The 18890-nt window shown below is 36.9% G+C and overlaps 1 protein-coding gene across 1 annotated transcript in view; it reads right to left on the reverse strand.

Annotated features, from left to right (window-relative positions):
* The window catches only part of STK3 (serine/threonine kinase 3), a 327530-nt gene that overhangs the window by 243201 nt on the left and 65439 nt on the right, over positions 1-18890 (reverse strand). The window contains exons 3-4 of the mRNA XM_032610392.1: positions 12112-12240; positions 317-431 (exon numbers count right to left, since the gene is read on the reverse strand). Of these exons, the coding sequence (XP_032466283.1) occupies positions 317-431; positions 12112-12240 (244 nt within the window). The remainder of the gene's footprint in view (positions 1-316; positions 432-12111; positions 12241-18890) is intronic.

An 18890-nucleotide genomic window follows, 5' to 3' on the forward strand; every position in this document is an offset into this window, starting at 1 on the left:
ACTGAACTCATGTTAATAAAGAACATGCACACTGATTCCAAATGAAGAAGAGGAGTGCCATGGTAGTTTCTCAGTGACTAACCAAAAATTATCCTAATAAATAAATTAAACCATCATGACTCCCGTATTTGCCATATGACAAATGGCAAATTTGTGACTTTGACTGATTCTCACACCTCATACTAGATCCCTTTACACAGAAAAACCTTTTCTTTTCTCACACTAATATTTTTCTTGTAACAAAACACTACCTAGTCAGATTCTAAACTATGAATCTTTACAAATGAGATTAGCAAAACAACTTAAAAATACTTACTGTTTTGTTTCGTAATCTAATTATATCCGAGACAGAGCCAGCTCCACAGTACTCCATAACAATCCAGAGGTCCGTGTTCTTAAAGTAACTGCCATAGTACTTTACAACATATGGGCTAAAGAAAAATACATAGACAATTAAACTCAGTTAATTCCCAAAGAAAATTATTTCTTAATCCCAATTCAAAATATTTTCAACATTTCATAATGTTCCAATAAGTAAACTTAATGAGTAAACTACTATTGTACATGGAATTGTATCTATGTAGGGTTCACCAACTGTGTATAATTAGGCTTTAATTCACGGATGAAATTTTAACAGAATTACAAACCAGAGGAGGTCCAAATGTTTTGAGTGATTCCCAAGAAAATAAAGCTTTGTTTTGGCAAAGGACATACTCTTTAACATAAGGAACAAATGAAAATATTTTCCTTTAACTAAAGCATTTTAAATATAAATCTTCTAGGGACTTCCCTGGAGGCGCAGTGGTTAAGAATCCCCCTGCCAATGCAGGGGACATGGGTTCGAGCCCTGGTCTGGGAAGATCCCACATGCCGCGGAGCAACTAAGCCTGTGCGCCACAACTACTGAGCCTGCGCTCTACAGCCTGCGAGCCACAATAACTGAGTCCACGTACCACAACTACTGAAGCCCACACGCCTAGAGCCTGTGCTCTGCAACAAGAGAAGCCACTGCAATGAGAAGCCCACGCACTGCAACGAAGAGCAGCCCCCGCTCTCTACAACTAGAGAAAAGCCCGCGCGCAGCAATGAAGACCCAATGCAGCCAAAAATAAATAAATAAATAAACTTATTTAAATATATATATATATATAAAAATCTTCTAAAGGATTTTGCATTCAGTCAAATATTAACACTCAACTTTACATTTCAATACTTTATATTTCAATGATGCCAAAAAAAATTTTTTTTAATTCTCTTGTATTTTGGCCTTTAAAATCCTAGAGAAAAATAATTATAAATTTTTTGCTTTAAATTCAGATAATTATAATTATTGACAATTTTAAATACTTCTGAGCTGAGGTTTCATGTGTTTCAGAGCAGAATAAACTATGTTGATAGCCAAGTTGTTTTTAGGAAAACTTAGAATGGGGCAAATGACCATTACAATTGATATTTATTAAGGGTATGCTATATATAGTGATGTGTAAAATATCTTGCTCAACTCAAAAAGACAGAATATCCACATTCACAGAATACATAAAAAGATGAAAAATACAAGGAAGCATAAAGTAGTACATAGTTTAAATACTACAAGAGCTCATAGGTAGAAGTGACCATGGCAGAGTCAACCTAGAGAACTTCGCAGAATCGGTGGAATTTGAATTACAGAAAAAAGGTTAAAACTTCAAGATATGGGTGTAGAAGAGAGATAAGAAGATTTGGAAAAGAGAAAGACCATGAGCAAAGGCAAGGGAAAAACCAAGAATGGCATGTTTATCGTGAAAAGTGCCATCAGTGTAAGATAAATAAGACATAGGAATCAAACAAGCAAAAAAGAACAATGAAAAATGGAAAGTACTATAAAAGACCACATAAAGAGACTACCAAAAGAAGAGATTAAGAGAAGATGGTTGGGGAAAGACTTCTCAGTAAAGCCTTTGCAATCTTAACTAAGTCTTAAAGGCAAGGGTAGAGCAGATTGGTTAGAGCTTAAGGGCTTAAACTAAAACAGGTAGCTACAAGGCTAGAATTCAATCCTGTTTTATCCCTGCTGCTCCTCTTGCACAGACTTGCTTCGGTCTCCTTGTCATAGTTTTCTCCCCCATTCTAATCTATGCTCCATATAGCTGACGAGTAACTTTCCTTTAAAACAAAAGTAAAGTAGGTTAATCACATTGCTCTCCTGATTAAAAAAAAGAAAAAAAAAAGCTCCAATGGCTCTCCACTACCAAAGGAAAAAAAGACAGAACTGCTTCATATCACATACATGACTTTTCAAAGTCTACCTCTCTACCCACATCTCTCGTTACTCCCCATCTCACACCTTAAATTTGCAGACAACACTCAACTTTGCTAGGTGTTGGGAATGGAAAGTATTATTAAGAGTTCATAAATATTCACTAAACCATTTAAAAGTGTTTGTTTACAAATGAATCTCATCTATAGAGCCAAAACTTCAACTTACGGGAAACATAAAAAAGCTTTCTTTACATACACTTCTTTGGGTTATGAGTGCCTGTGTAGAAACCTTTATAGGAAGTACTGCTCTTATACCTGGCTGTGCATCAGAATCACCTGTGGCCCAGACCACACACCTTGGAGTTTCTAACTCAGCAGATGTTTTAAAACCTTTATAGGTGACTTTGATATACACCCACAGCTAAGATTCGCTCCAGAAGACAGATGACATATCCTTCAGGAAACTTCTTTAAATATTAATTTTCTTATTCAAAATTTTCAAAGGTGTTAAATTAGCAATGAGTTGAAGGTTATGTTCACTGAAAAGCACATAGAAAACATGTATTTTACCTTACAATCTACACTAAGTAATCAACAATTCTAAGGGTAGGACTGGCAGCTCCTATGAAAATTAGAGATTCTAATCTGGGCAGCTACATAAAAGGGCAGCTCTAGCTCTCTTTAGGGGGTAAGTCAAGGCAACACCTTTGGGGAAAGGTAAAATTCTCTTCAAAAAATATTTTGTAGCCCATTCTAATACACAATCAAGTAAACGTATCAAAGTCCAACAATTCTATATCATTAAAAATGGCCTCAATAATTTTAACCTAGAAAAATATTTAAGCAGATAGACCTAAACAGCCATCTTAAGGACACACACCCGAATACAGTTTCTATCAATCACTCAACATTCATTCACTGACCCTCTACTCAAGCCAAGCATTAGACCAGACAAACCAGACAGACACAATTCTGACTCTCCTTTAGCACATACCAGCAAGATACACAGGTATTAGAGAAGTAAATCCACAAGTAAATATAATTAATAACTGTGGTAAGAAAAGAAGGAGGAGTGCTATGAGATAAACTGGCTGAGACTTTATTTTGCATTCATCATTTCTGCAAATAAAATTGTTCCTAGTTCATATGGAAGAATGGAATAGCACACATATTCCATGGTAGCCCCTGACTTGGGAAGCACTGGCGTATATGAAAAAACTTGGAATGTAGACATGGGTGAGCTTTAACAACAAAGTATCCCCCCTCCATTGGTGGCTGTGGATTACAAATTACATTTGGAAAAGAAATGCTTAAACCTCAAAGTTTATATGTAATAATGGCCTACTACTGGTCATCCTCTGATATCGTCTGCATCAATACTTTAAAGCACTTATAACATCTTATAATTGCTTTGTCATTGACTTTTATCTGCCTCCCCTAGAAGAAAAGAAGCTCCATGAGGATAGGTGCCAATCTGCCTTGCTCTCCATTTTATCCTCAGTACCTCCCTTCTTGTATGCAAAAACAAAAGGAATGAATAAGTAAACAAATTAACAGTCACAGAAAAATTAACAAAAGGGACCTAATTCAGGCCTCCCCAAAGGAATAACATTTAAACTAAAGTCAAAGGTCGGCTAGAAGTTAACCAGTTATAAAGAGCATTCAGGTACCAAGAACTGTCTGTACAAAGGCCCTGAGGAGAGAAAAAGAGCAAATCATTTTCAAGGGATCAGTATGCCTAGAATAAAGTGAGTGAAAAATGAGGTAGAACGCAATGTAGTTGCAGATGGAGGCAGGAGCTGATAACGAAGGGCCTCAAAAACAAGGTAAGGAGATTGGGCTTCAATAGATATTCAAGAGAAGAATTTTAAGCAGAGGAATGACATGATCTAATTTATACTTTTAAGATTCCTCTGGCTACTGCTTCAAAGCTGGATTGTAGGAAAGCAAATATGGACACGGGTAGACCAGTTAGAAGGTTCTGTTGGTCTGTGTATGCAAGAGATTGTATTAAGTGTATCTTTTTATTTTCTGTATTTGTGCTGCTTTGACATCTGCGACCTACTGACAAAGTCTCCACTGTTCCACTCTCAGGGTTAGCTAATTCCTAGAGATAGCATCTGTGAGCGTACCTTTCACATGCAAACAAGCCAATCGGGAGTTTCGTACTCTCAACTACCTCCAGGGCCACCATTTCCCAGCCTTAATCACCCCAGGGCCGTATACCAGACAACCAAGGACAGCTCCAGATCACAAAGAAATTATTTAATCTAGCCAATCCTAAACCTGTTTACTCAATTTCACCCATTCCTTCCCACAGAAACCACAATAATGGCTCTTGCCCACATTTCCCCCTCTCCCTCTGCCTCCTAACTGACCCTGGTGCTTCCCTGTGTGGGTCCCCCTCTCTCACCCGCACCCTTCTCAGATCTGGAAGTATAACAAGCTATCTCCTGATATGCTGGTCTCATCATACCTGAATAATAATAAAACCTACATTTTAAAAAGCAGATCATGGCTTGGAGTAGAAAACAAATTCAAGAGATATTTTCAAGGTACACTCAACACAATTTGATTATGATATAAACTGACAAGTTAGAAGACAGTAAGCAAGTCTTCTACTGTGTTTTATCCACTGTGTCTCCCTTCAACTGCACACTGAATATAAATTTAAGACTGGCAAATTAAAGATTACAATCTAAAGCCAACACTTTGAAAAATTACAAACACAGAAACAAATAAGCAGGGAGTTCAAGACCTGGGACTTCTAAGTCAGTCTGTTTCCACTGACACAGACGTTGTTCATTCATAATTCATTCCTGTATCATATAAAAGTAATCAACAAACATTCACTGAACAACATACATAGCCTAGTGGCAGATGCTAGGGAGAAAAATTCGTAGACTTTAGCGACAAAGAATAAAAGGCAGTCCAGACAATGGGGAACCCATGAAGGAGTTTATGCAAGAAAATAATACAATCAAATAGCCTTTAAAGAGGATTATCCAGTGCAGGATTGTGAGGGGCCAAAAGGTGATAGTGTTCATACTAGCGGGCAAGTTAGCTAACCGTACAATGATTTAGATACACTAACATCTATTTTTTTAACTACACATTGATTATTAAAGGCTGGAGAGGAAGCAGGGAGAGCTTGCTTCAAAACACTAGCTCAGTGTTACTTTTAATTTTAAGCAACACAAAGTTTTAGTTCAGCCATAAGGCCTAGGAATCTTGACTAAGCCACCATATGGACTTACAGGACATATGAGAATCTAGCAATTCTATGTATTCTTGGCACAGTTAAATAGTTAAATATGACTCTGAAAATTCCAGTGGGTGGAGGGACATGGAAGACGCAAGTCAAATTACAGCATACACCAGGAAGCAAAGGTGAAACACGATGCCTCAGTAACTGGGGCAAAACTCAGGAGGCACAGTCTACTCCCTTCCCCTGTGCCATTCCCCTACCTTTCATTCTCCTGTCCCATTCATTCCCTTTCCCCTATTTAACACCTTCAGCCCAATAAAACTACATAGCATGTTCCTCTTTTTTCTTTTTTTTTTTTTGGCTTCCTCTCATCTCATGCCTAATGTATCATACCCTTGCCATTCCTCTGTCTCCATTTCATATCCCCTCTAAACCCTTATTCTAACGGTCTTCCTCTAGTATCACAACTCAAAATAGTAGTATAAAAAGAGAAGTGAGGAAAAAACAGAGAAACCAGAGGGAAAAAAATAGAAAAGGCACTACAAACTTCCTTATGTATTTGTACCTTATACAGACACTACTGTGGTACAAGTTATTTGGACTGAATCATTGTTTAAGCTTCTTATAGAGATTCAAATGTTAATTTTTCCTGTCTAAAAGTTAATTAACATTTTTATGTTAACTTGAATTTCATCTTAATTGAAGAAAATCGTGTATTGCTAAAGGTATCTTTTAATAGACTTTGATTTTTTATGGCAGGTTTAGGTTCACAGCAAAATTGAGTGAAAGGTACAGAGCTTTCTCATATGCCCCCTGCGCCCACACGTGCACAGCCTGTCTGTTACCCACATCCCCACCAGACTGGGATGTTTGTTACAAGTGATGGATCTACACTGACACAACACTGTCACCCAATCCATACTTTACATTAGGATCCACTCTTGGTGTTGTACATTCTTTGGGTTTCAACTGTATACACCATTACAGTATCATACAGAGTAATTTCACTGCTCTACCTATTCATCCCCCTCCCACCTTCCTAACCCCAGGCAACCACTGATCTTTTGATTGTCTCTATCATTTTGCCTTTTCCAGGATGTCATATGGTTGAAATCATACAGTATATGCAGCCTTTCCAGATCGTCCTCTTTCACTAGTAATATCTGTTTAAGTTTCCTCTATGTATTTTCATAGCTTGATAGCTCATTTCTTTTTAGTGCTGAATAATATTCCATTGTCTAGATGTACCACAGTTTATGCATCCACCTACTGAAGGACATCTTGGCTGGTTCTAAGGTTTTGGTAATTATGAATAAAGCTGATATAAACATCCATGTGCAGGTATTTGTGTGGACGTAAGTTTTTAACTCCTTTGGGTAAATATCAAGGAGCCAGATTGCTGGATCATATGGTTAAAAGTATGTTTAGTTTTGGAAAAAAACTGTCAAAAACTGACTTCTCCACTGGCAATATTATTATGCATTCCCACCAGCAATGAATGGAAGTTCCTGTTGCTCCACATCCTCACCAGCATTTGGTGTTATCAGTGTTCCAGATTTTGGGCATTCTAATAGGTGTGTAGTGGTTATCTCATTGTTTTAATTTGCATTTCTCTGATGACATATGATGTGAAGCATCTTTTCATATGCTTATTTGCCATCTGTATATCTTCTCTCGTGAGGTGTCTGTTAAGGTTTTTGGCCCATTTTTTAATTGGGTTATCTGTATTCTTGTTGAGTTTTTTAAATTCTTCGTATATTTTGGATAACACTCCTTTATCAGATAAGTCGTTTGCAAATATTTTCTAAGGTGTATTTTTTAATGTTGCCATTATAAGCATGTGATAATTAAAATACTAAAGAAATGGCTATTTTTCATTACATACGTTTCATTAACATCCTTCTACCATCTTAATAGTGTTCTAAACTTAATAGGGGTAATACAGTGTTTTCACAAAGGCAACGTAAATATTCTCCTATGAAAACTGAATTGTTTCCAATATAATTCTAAATCACAGCAATTTATTTCTTGGCCCACCCAAAAACAAATACATAGAGATGAACTGATAAAAACTGCCAAAGTTAATCACAAATCCTTCAGTATGGTGAGTTTCAATTTTATTTACTTATTTTTTTCATCAGAAACAGTGTTCAGATGGAATCTCACCCAGAAACATCAGCAAACAGAACACATGGGACAGGAGCTGCTCTGGTAGAAAGAAGCCTCTGAGCAAACAAGCTAGAAATGCGCTATTCCTACCACATGGACCGCCTCTCCTCTTTGCCTAGTAAATCTAAGTCATCCTTTAGAACTCAGCTTGGGTATGATCTCCCTGAGGAAGCTTTCCCTGAATCCCCAATAGTGAGGCGTTACATACGTCTTGCAATCCATACAGTTCCCCATATTTACCCCATCAGAGGTCTTATCACACTATACTGAACCAGCCTGTCCATTCATCTGTCTTGCCCATCTGACTGAAAGTCCTTCCAAAGTCTGGCTCATTCATTGTTATATCTCTTATGTGCAGCACGTAAGGGCTACCAGCAGGAGTAGGTACTCAATATATTAGTTGAATAAATTTATTTACATAATATATATATTTAATTTATATTATATATATATATATATATAAATAAAATAAATTAGGTGAATAATTGTGTACCCTGATGCATGCATTAACAAATCATTTCTCTTGGTTTAGATATGAGAAATTCCTTCTCCAGAGTGTCAGTACTAGGAATGTAGAAGCTGTGTCAGTTGTGGTTCCCTTATATCCACATGACCTGGCACATAGTATTCAAAAGTAATGCTGACCAGCTCTTGCCTCCATCTCTAGCACTACCTTGAGAATGAGTACTTTACTTTGAACTGTTGGAATCATTGTATAGACATTGCTTTCTTCAGCACTGGCCCTGGAGTCAACAAATGTGGGTCCTCACAGTATCCTAGTCATTAACTAGCTATGATCTAGGACAATTCATGTAAAATCTCTACGTCTCATTTTCTGTACCCATAAAATAGTTCTTAATTATGCTTTAGCACCAGAAGTCTTTTCTCAAATAAAATTTTAGAATGAGCTCCAACATAGAAAAAAAGATAAAAGCAAGGGCTAAGTTTCTCACTCTGCTCAATTCTTCACTGTTGGAGGAAAATACCCCTAGAAGCACCTCCTTAGAGCAGAGTACATTTGAAAAACTCTAAACTAAAGTACACCTACAGTTGGGACTTCTCTGGTGGTCCAGTGGTTAACAGTCCATGCGTCCACTGCAGGGGGCACGGGTTCGGTCCCTGGTCAGGGAAGATCCCACATGCCGCAGGGTGCGGCCAAAAAATAAAAAATTAAAAAAAAATAAAGTACACCTACAGAAGTCTAGTCTACAACCAATATTCTCTGATTTAAACATTCAACAAATACTTACTGAATGCCTACTCTGTGCCAAGCACTGGACTAGGCACAGAAGATTCAACAATAAACAATGCAGATGGGTTCCCTCAAATATTTACGCCAAAATGCAGTATTGAACACATTTAGTACTCACTAAAATGAACAAAAAAAATTAAAACACCCTCTTGTCTCTTTTTAGAGTGTAGAAAGCAAGACAATTTGCCAATTGCCCAAATAGCTGCATAGACTTAAGAAAATATATCAATTTCAGAAATACAAATTTCATTTTCTCTAACCAAAATTCCACTGTTTTATGTGGGAATTTTTCAATTTGTACTGTTCTCTTCCAAATCATTTTTATGCCAGTTCTCATTAACACATCTGCATTGACACAAGTAAGTAGTAGCTAAAAATGTAATGCTTGTTCCTGCCATTTCCCAGTTTTTCACTTACCTTATCTTTTAGCACTTTTAGGATCTTTTAACCAACCAATTTTGTTTTTTGATCCTTCACTATTTCCTAAGTTCAGTATGAATATAAAAGTGAAATCTAGAAGACAGGTTCCATTTTTTTAATCAATATTTGTTTTACCATTTCATTCAACAAATATTTGAGAAGCACTTACTATGTACAAGGCATTCTGCTACAAAGTGGTACAAAATTTCTAGAATTTATTCACGTTTTCTACCCCTTTAATTCACTACTTTTCTTTCCCCTTAGTAGTTTCAAGTACATAACAAGAACAACGATCAGATTTCCCTAGGGTCCCCTCAACCGACAATGCTCTTTCACATACTCCTTATCCATACCATATTTATTCACATTCGTTTAACAAAAAGTACAGTGCTGGGCATTGTGATGTACGCTAAGAAATATGATTCCTTCTCTCATGAGTGAAGAAAGGATAAAGATAGTGAAGACATTTCAGGAGACGCTACAAGAATTAGTGTCATCAGAGGTATCAGAAAAAGAAACAGATGAATTCTCAGTTTTGTTGTTGAAAGACTAAGTACATGATGATGCTATTAACAAAACAGGAATTTGAAAGGCTTGTCTGCAACAATTAAAAATTTGGTTTTAGAATGTTAAATGTAAAGTTGCTTCTGGATATTCCAGTTGAGTCATCCAGGCAGGAATTAGTAATACCTGTCAATACTTGAGTAGACACTATGTTGCAGGATCCAAGGGCACTTAGTAAGTCATAATCCCAAACTCAAAGAATTTAAGAGTCAAGTGACAGAGAATACAAATAAACAGGTGCTTAAAAGAGAAACTCAGGTAAGAGAGAAGCCTGGAAGCATAAGCACTGGCCAGATCATGAAGGCCCTTGAATGCCATCCTTAGGAGACAGGATCTAGCTAAGCAATGGGGAGCCACTTAAGGGTTTTAAACAGAGAATGGCTTGATTAGGTTTGCATTTTAGAAATAACACTCTAGCTTCAGGGAAAAAAATGGGTTGGAGTAGGCCTAAATGAAAGACAAAGTGAACACACAGGAAGCTGTTGCAGAAATCTGAGGAAGAACTGATGGGTACCAAGATGCACAAAGGTTAGGAGATGTATAACGGGTAGTATCTGAGACACTGTGCCCTTCCTAGAACACACTCAATTAAAACCTCTAAAGCACAACATTAGTACCTAACTATTTTTAACCAGTAGAATAAAATAATAATAGCAACATGCAAATATTAAGCACCTGAAGAGCCCAGCACTACACTATGCTCAATCTTCCCTTACCTACATCAAACTATGGGAACCACATTCTTATCAAGTTACAAATCAATAGAGGTCTGGAAAAACTCTGCAATTATATATTTTGACCTGGGAGCTGAGGAATGTATTATTTCTTCTATAACCACTTGAATTTCCAGTTATATAGCCTTCATGGAAAATATGTAATATAATCTAAATATACAGCACCACAATAAAGAAGAGCAAAACTGAACAGACCCAAGCAACAAAGTTCCTCTAGGACAATTCAGTCACTTCATTAGCCAAAGAGCTTACAGTATATGTATCTTACATACTGTTGGAAAGGAAGTTTTCCATAGATCTCTTACTAATAGGGCCCTGATTTGATTAGGGATGACAATGTGTCCAGACTCCCCTACGTTCGCCAGCTATAAGTCACCGTGTGACTCAATTCTAATGAATAAAATATAAACTGAGGGTTTCTGGGAAAGCCCTTTCCCACTTCTCTTCTTCCTCCTGTCTGGAATGTAGACAAAATGCTGGAGCTGGAGCAGTTCTCTTGCAACCATAAGATAATTAGCATGAGAACAAAGACCACATGCTAAGGATGGCACAGTGTAAGAAAAAGCCTATCACAGTTGTTACTTTGTTGCTGCTGTATTAAGCCTATCTCTAGACCTTTTATAAAGGGAGAATAATAAATCCCTCTTTGATTAAATAACTACAGGCCTAACACAGTCCTAATTTATACACTCTGCATCCCTTATAAAGGCCAGGCTACTTACTAGGGTATATAAGATACTTCATTATCAGCTCCATTTACCTATCCAAACTCATTTCATATCACTCTGTCTCTTACTTTCCACTGCAGTAATTCTAAACCTTGTCAGAACAGCACATGACAGTGAACTGTTTTTCACCTTTCTACCTTTAATTCTCTTTACAGTCTCTCATCCCTCTATTTCCTCACCAAATTTACTCTTCCTCTGCATTCCAGACTTCCTGACTCCTGGCTGAGGTAGGTGCCCTGCCTCTTGTTCTCAGATCTCCTCATGTACCAGTCAGTATAATGACTGTGCTGACTACAGCTATTTGCTTAAGTATCTGTCTTCCCAACTAGATTACCAGCCCCTCAAGAAGAAAAACAATGTCTTAGTTCCCTTGATATTCCTAGATCCTGGCACAGTACCTGGCCCACTAGGGATGCTCAGTATGCCTGTTAAATAAATTAGAGTTACATAAGACATGACTGCTTTTAATTAGTAAAAACAATTAAATCAAAAGGATGGTTAAATGACTTTTCCTTAATATCAAAAACTAATTCTCACCCATAAATTTTCCCTGAAAATGAAAAAAGGGCTTGAGTATTTTCTTTCACCACATGTGCTTTATAATATCATTTGTGCTTTAGAGCTGAAAGTCCTAAAGACAACCCTACAAAGCTATTCTCATCTTCCTTGAAACATTAGTCTCCCTTCCGATGGGAAGGCAGAAGAGAAAACTGAACAAATGACCAAAGAACACATTTTATCATACATTATTAGCAAAACTTATCAAAATGAAGGTAAAGAAATAAAATCTCTACATACCTGTCACATTGCTGCATTATGGAAATTTCTTTGATTATTTCCTGAAGATCTGACTCAACAGGTACTTGTTTAATTGCCACAACTTGACCAGATTCCTTATGTATTGCTTTAAACACACTTCCATAAGACCTAAAAGAAACCAAGACATTTCTTTATTTTTCCCCTTTCAAACATCATAACTATTAGAGAAAAATGGTCTATTATGAGTTTTTACATGTAGTCTTTTCTTTTTTATTTTATTTTTCTTAAATTTTTATTGGACTATAGTTGATTTACAATGTTGTGTTAGTTTCAGGTGTACAGCAAAGTGAATCAGTTACATATATACATACATACACTCTTTTTCAGATTCTTTTCCCATATAAGCCATTACAGAGTACTGAGTAGAGTTCCCCGTGCTATACAGTAGGTCCTTATTAGTTATCTATTTTATATATAGTATCAATGTAGTGTTTTCTAATTTAAAATACTACTTAATGGTGACAAATCAAAGTAAACAAATTAAAAAAGTGAATTATATCTTAGCTTTTTTTTTTTTTTTTTTCTGCGGTACGCGGGCCTCTCACTGTTGTGGCCTCTCCCACTGCGGAGCACAGGCTCCAGACACGCAGGCTCAGCGGCCATGGCTCACGGGCCCAGCCGCTCCACGGCATGTGGGATCTTCCCGGACCGGGGCACGAACCCGTGTCCCCTGCATCGGCAGGCGGACTCTCAACCACTGCGCCACCAGGGAAGCCCTATATCTTAGCTTTAATGTTTCAATTATAGACTTAAAATTCACTAAAATCATCAAATTAATAGAAAAAGATTTGCTGATTTTCTTATGAATGAAAGAAATAGACTTACGGTTTGTCAACTCAAACAAATGCAGCATTAAGAAGATACATAAGTAGAAGTTAAAAGAATGAAATACAGAATAAAAACAGCCAAAGTCTCATGTTAGAAGAAAAGGCTGATCTCATCTTCAACAAAATCATCCCCAAAATATCAAAGTACAATGTCTGTTCAGACTGCTTAAGAGCAACTGAAATCTTCAGCTGGAGACCACACAACACCAAAGTTAGAGAAGCAGGAAATCTGGTCCCCGCCAAGTCACAGATCCAAGGTCTCTCAGATGCTCCTTTCACTATCTTCTTTTCCTCAAGAGCAAGACCACACACACACAGATAAATAAAATGAGTAACAGGATCTAATGGCCACTTGCTCAAAAACTGTCTCTGCTACAACTCTTGAAACATTGCCAATAAATATTTATGTGTCTTAAAAAGCAAGAACAATGAGAGAGGGAAGCCATTTGTATTTTGAGATGAATTAGAAGATAAGGTAAAAATTGCTATCACTTAACTAAATTCTTATTGTAAGTCAGGTACTATGCTTGATGTTTTACAAGCATTATCAAATTCAACCCTCTCAATTGTGAGGTAAAATACTATTACAGCCATTTTAAAAGATGAGGAAATAGAGACTCAGATACCAGTGACCAGCAAGGCCAGAATTCAAACATATTCTGACTCCAAAGATCATGTTTTCCTTACTACATTATTTCTACAGAAGAGAAAGAAGAGCAAGCCGTTAGAGACATGGGATGTTTCCTAATATTAGGAAGCTATGCAGAATCATTTCAAATATACAATCTTTTAAAATAAGTGAAAAATGAGTGACAAAGCAGTTACTTTAACAAAATGAATTGCATTCTATCCTCTGTTTCTTTGGGCTTTCTGAAGTAATTTAATTTAGTTTGATACCCAAAGTCACCTTTGGGTTTGTGTGTGTGTGTGTGTGCGCGCGCGTGCAAGTGTGTGTATAGTCCTAATTTACACACACACATAACACACACACACAGGTAAACCTCACTTTTCAAAAGTTCACCTCACGCCCCTTTGCTTTTACAAAACACCTGGATTAGTACCTGTTTCGCTAACCAGAAGAAATTCGAAGAAGATTTACCCTTTTACAAAAAAAGGTGAAAAACAAAACCAGCATTCAACATGTGTTTTTGCAGGAGCCATCACAGAAGGAGAAAGTACCATGAACAGCAAGAGTGGCACCGCCAAGCTCATTCCCTGGAAACTACACTCAGCATCACACTGCCTGAGCTTTGAACTGTGTCTGTGAGCATCTGTGCTTTATCTCAATTTATTCTGTGTATCCATTAGCAAGACGTGTCATAAGGTAACTGCTTGTTTGCTTTACAACATTGCAACTTACGAAAGGTTTCATAGGAACGCTCTACTTTCAGAGAGCGGGGGAAATCTGCATCTCCCCTTAGAAGCCAGATCTCTGTGTGTGTGTGTATGTATGTGTGTGTATATACGTGGGTGTATACATATATTTTTTTCCCTCAAAAGCTAATCTAGAATTCATTGCTAGATTATATATTGTCAGTTAAGCAACGCCATCAGTCCCTTCTGAGGTCTTCTTGTCACTACAAAGGAGGAAAACTGGGAACCACATCTCCCTATTTCCCGTCCCTGAATGGATCCCAGTTAAGAGTTTGACAATGCATGAAATCTAAATGGCAAAAAGTTGAGGAGAAACTATCATTCTCCAAATTTAGCTGTAGCAGACGCATTAGCAGATTTAAGATACACAGGGGCTTCCTGCCGAGCTCTGTGATCATCAAGATGCTGCTGCTGCAGACTAAGATCGTTGGTGGGAGCTTCTCAAAGATTCTTAAGGATTCCAGCAGATCCCAAGTGAGCTTTCTAAGAAACACCACTTGAGTACTCCAGGCTGAGATCTTCAGCACTGGCTTCTCTGACCTTCAGTGACAAAGTCCATAACCTTTGCATCCCTGGCCCTTCCGCAAGTCATTTGAGCCCTAAATTTCATAATAAACTCTTTAAACCCAGAGTACACAGAGTAGCCTTTCTTTTCCTAACCATGTCCTGCTACCAATAGTTTTGGGGAAGGAAATGGTTCTAAGGGAAGGAATCTTAAAGATGGGAATATTGGATTCGTTTTTTCTTAGATTTGAATACAGTGATGGCTTCAAAACAAGTGACAAACAGCACATTGATAGCCTATGGTATTTAGGGGCAAAACAATTATTTATTACTATCCTTAGTTGCCTGGAGTCTAGGCAAAGCTTTAGAAGACCATGTATCAACTGAATGTCACAGTGAAAATAAGGGTACAAAGACTGCAGAATGGAATGGCTGCTCCTGCCTACACTGGAAAAGTCATAAAACAATTATAACAAGCTCAGGGCTTAAATTGCCAGCCCAAGACTGAGAGACCCAGAAAACTTCTGAATGCTCCAAAAGAAAGTTGTAATTCTTATATGCCCAGGACTGAGACTTCTGAAACCCAAACTCGAAGTCTAATCTTGCTGGAAGCTGAATTACATTGCAAACTGAATTCACAACATCACCAGGACTACTACGCTAAAGTTAGGTTTTTAACTGTAAAGAAATGTACCCAGAGAATTGGTATTGGGATATCAACGTAGATTGTTATTAATCTGAATACCTGAAACCCCAACCCCTACCAAGTCTCCCTTGTCAGCAAAAGCAACCCTGTCCCCTAGTCTGAGAAAATTAACCTCACGATGCCTGAAGACTCTATAAGACCTTACTTGAGGGAACTGCCTTTCAGGGAAATGCAGATCCTTTCCCAGACCACCTCTCATTGTTCCAGACCTATAATTACACTCAAATTCCCACAGACACCAGAGGAATGAATACAAAATCTGACTCAAGAGTACCTACTAGTCACACCAAAAGAGGTGTATGATTTTGTCAGTTTTTATTAGCAGAACCCTAAAGAATATGTGTGGCAAGAAATTCTAAGATTTCCAGGGAGAAAGAAATTTACTTTTAACAAACAGTTGAGAGTGTCCCTAACAGTCTGCTCAGCTAGTTAACTAAAACCCAGCCTCAACAATGGCCCACATTAAGTGAGATGCCAGGGATCCTCATTACACATCAGAGGAAGGAGATCAAAGGCTCAAGTAGATGGAATACTAGAATAGATATCTCACCATGAGACCTGCTGGCCCACCCTCTAAGTATGCTCACTGAGAGAGTCCAGAGAATACTCCCTTTACTGGTGTCACTGAAAGCTGTATAGTGCAGGTCAGAGGTAACAGAGATGCCAACACTGAAATAAGTTCCCTAAATTTAATGGATGTTGGGATCCATTAAGAAGTGAAGTGGCAATGTCTTTCCATCTGAGAAAAGGTGGGCATGGTAATCATAATGGGTAGCAAAGTAAGGCTGAACTACAGTTTTCTTTTTTCATACATCTAGATTTTTTTTTTTTTTTTTTTTTTTTTTTTGGCGGTACGCGGGCCTCTCACTGTTGTGGCCTCGCCCGCTGCGGAGCATGGGCTCCGGATGTGCAAGCTCAGCGGCCATGGCTCATGGGCCCAGCCACTCCGCGGCATGTGGGATCCTCCCGGACTGAGGCACGAACCCGCATCCCCTGCATCAGCAGGCGGACTCCCAACCACTGCGCCACCAGGGAAGCCCCATACATCTAGATTTTGATTAAAGTTATGCTGGCTTCATAAAAATAACTGCAATTCTTTGTCCCTTAATGACTGGATAAAACTTAGCTGGTACTTTTTTTTTTTTTTTAGTAAAATGAACATAGCATAAAATTCACCATTTGAAACATTTTAAAGTGTACAATTCAACGGCATTTATTGCATTCACAATGTTGTGTAATCCTTACCACCTCTACCTAGTTCCAAATCATTTGGAATCTGCTTTCTGTCTCTATGGGTTTGTCCATTCTGGATACCTCATATAAATGGAATCAAATGTGACTTTTTGTATCTGGCTTCTTTCACTGAATATATGATTCAAGGTTCATCCATACTGAGGTATGTATTAGCACTTCATTCTTTTTAATAGCTATATAATATTCCATTGTACAGATATATCACAGTTTGTTTATCCATTCATCAAGTGATGGACATCCCCACATTTGGCTATTGTGAATACTGCTGCTATGCGCTAGTATCTTTTTTTTTTTCTTTAAAACATCTTTATTGGACTGTAATTGCTTTACAATGATGTGTTTGTTTCTGGTATATAACAAAGTGAATCAGCTATATGTGTACACATATCATGAGCTGGTATCTTTTTAATTAATAGATATTTAACTGCCTTTCCATCTTTTCTATGGTAATTGATATATCTAAGTTTAAACTTCTTTGGGAGTCAATTCACACAATTCATATTTTGTTATGGAATCATCTACTTCTAGATTTTCCAATGAGTTTTCATAGAGCAGCATTTAGTAGTCTTTTAATTCTTCAAATTGTTTCTTTATCATTGCTTGTATCTTCTTTCTTATTCCAAATCTTCAATTATTTTTGCTCTTTTTTCTTTAGTCAAAGTCAGAACTAGGTTTAACTACTTTAATGACCTGTTCAAAGAAGTATATTTTATATACATGTATTATTTCTAATATTTTTACTTTCTATTTCATCAATTTCAGCTTTTTAGTTCATGAATTCTCTATTTCTAGTTTCTTCTGCTACATTTTATTATTTTTCTCAGTTCTTTAAATAAGCACTAAGTTATTTTATTTATTTATTTACTTACTTACTTACTTTTTGGTCTTTCTTCTTTAGTAGTAAAGAAATTTAAAACTAAATATGGTCACCTAATTACAGCTTTGCTGGATTCCATAAATATTAGTATGATTTGTTCTCTATTTCACTGTTTTCTAGATAATTTGCAATTTCCTCTTCATAGGTTACCTCAGATTATCTTTCTTAATTTCCAATAAGTGTGGGTTTTATCATATTGTAATTATTTAGTTCTAATTTTAGTAGACTATAATTAGAAATGTAACCTGGAAAATCCCTTTTTTTAGAATTTGTTGGGGTTTTTTTGTTAGTTTTTTTTAATCAGTGGTCCATGAATATACCAAAAAATGGGGGTGGGGGGAGGCAAGAATAGTTATATCAATGTAAGTATAAATACATTCCATATATATGGGGTGTGTGTGTGTGTGTGTGTGTGTGTGTGTGTGTGTGTATATATATATACACACACATATACATAATCAAGCTTGTTGATTATAATACTTAATCCCTTTAAGTCCTTTCTCTTTTTTCCTTATTCTGTCCAATTCAGAAAAAGATATATTAAAATCTCTCACATGAATATATTTTTATTAGATTCCCTAATGTTTCTAATAGCTTTGCTTCAGAAATTTAACTGTCACAGCAACTGACACATATATGTTTCATTATAAGCTGTCTTTTATATCATTACCTAATATCCCTCTTTATTCTTCATTTGAATATTAACCCCTCTTTACTCACTTAAGATCTTTTAACTTTAATTTACCTGATATAAATATTGCCACTCCTGCTTTCTGTTTTTTGGTGTGATTAGTTCTTATCTGATATCTCTAATAGGAAATACCACTATATAGCTACCCTTTGTATTACATGGGCATCTTATAAACAGCATATAGCTAGGTTTTGCATTTTAATTAGCCCTAATAATTTGTCTATGAGAGAATTGACATTTAGTGAAAAATGTATTTCACTTTATTCCTTCCAACTTACATTTAGCTTACTACTTTATATTTTTGTTTTCTCTATTTCTTTTTCCCTATTCTTGCTAATCTAAGCTGTTTTAATTGTGTTTTGTGCCTTTTATTATCCTGGAAGTTCTCCTGTACTTTCAGCTCTTCACTATGGAGTATGATGTTAGCTTGGGCTTGTCATATACGGCCCTTCACTATGTTCAGGTACATTCCCTCTATACTCTTACTACTCAATTCAATCAAATATACTCTAGTGAAAGACTAAT

Source organism: Phocoena sinus, chromosome 17 (genome assembly GCF_008692025.1).
Source record: "Phocoena sinus isolate mPhoSin1 chromosome 17, mPhoSin1.pri, whole genome shotgun sequence".
Lineage (NCBI taxonomy): Eukaryota > Metazoa > Chordata > Mammalia > Artiodactyla > Phocoenidae > Phocoena > Phocoena sinus.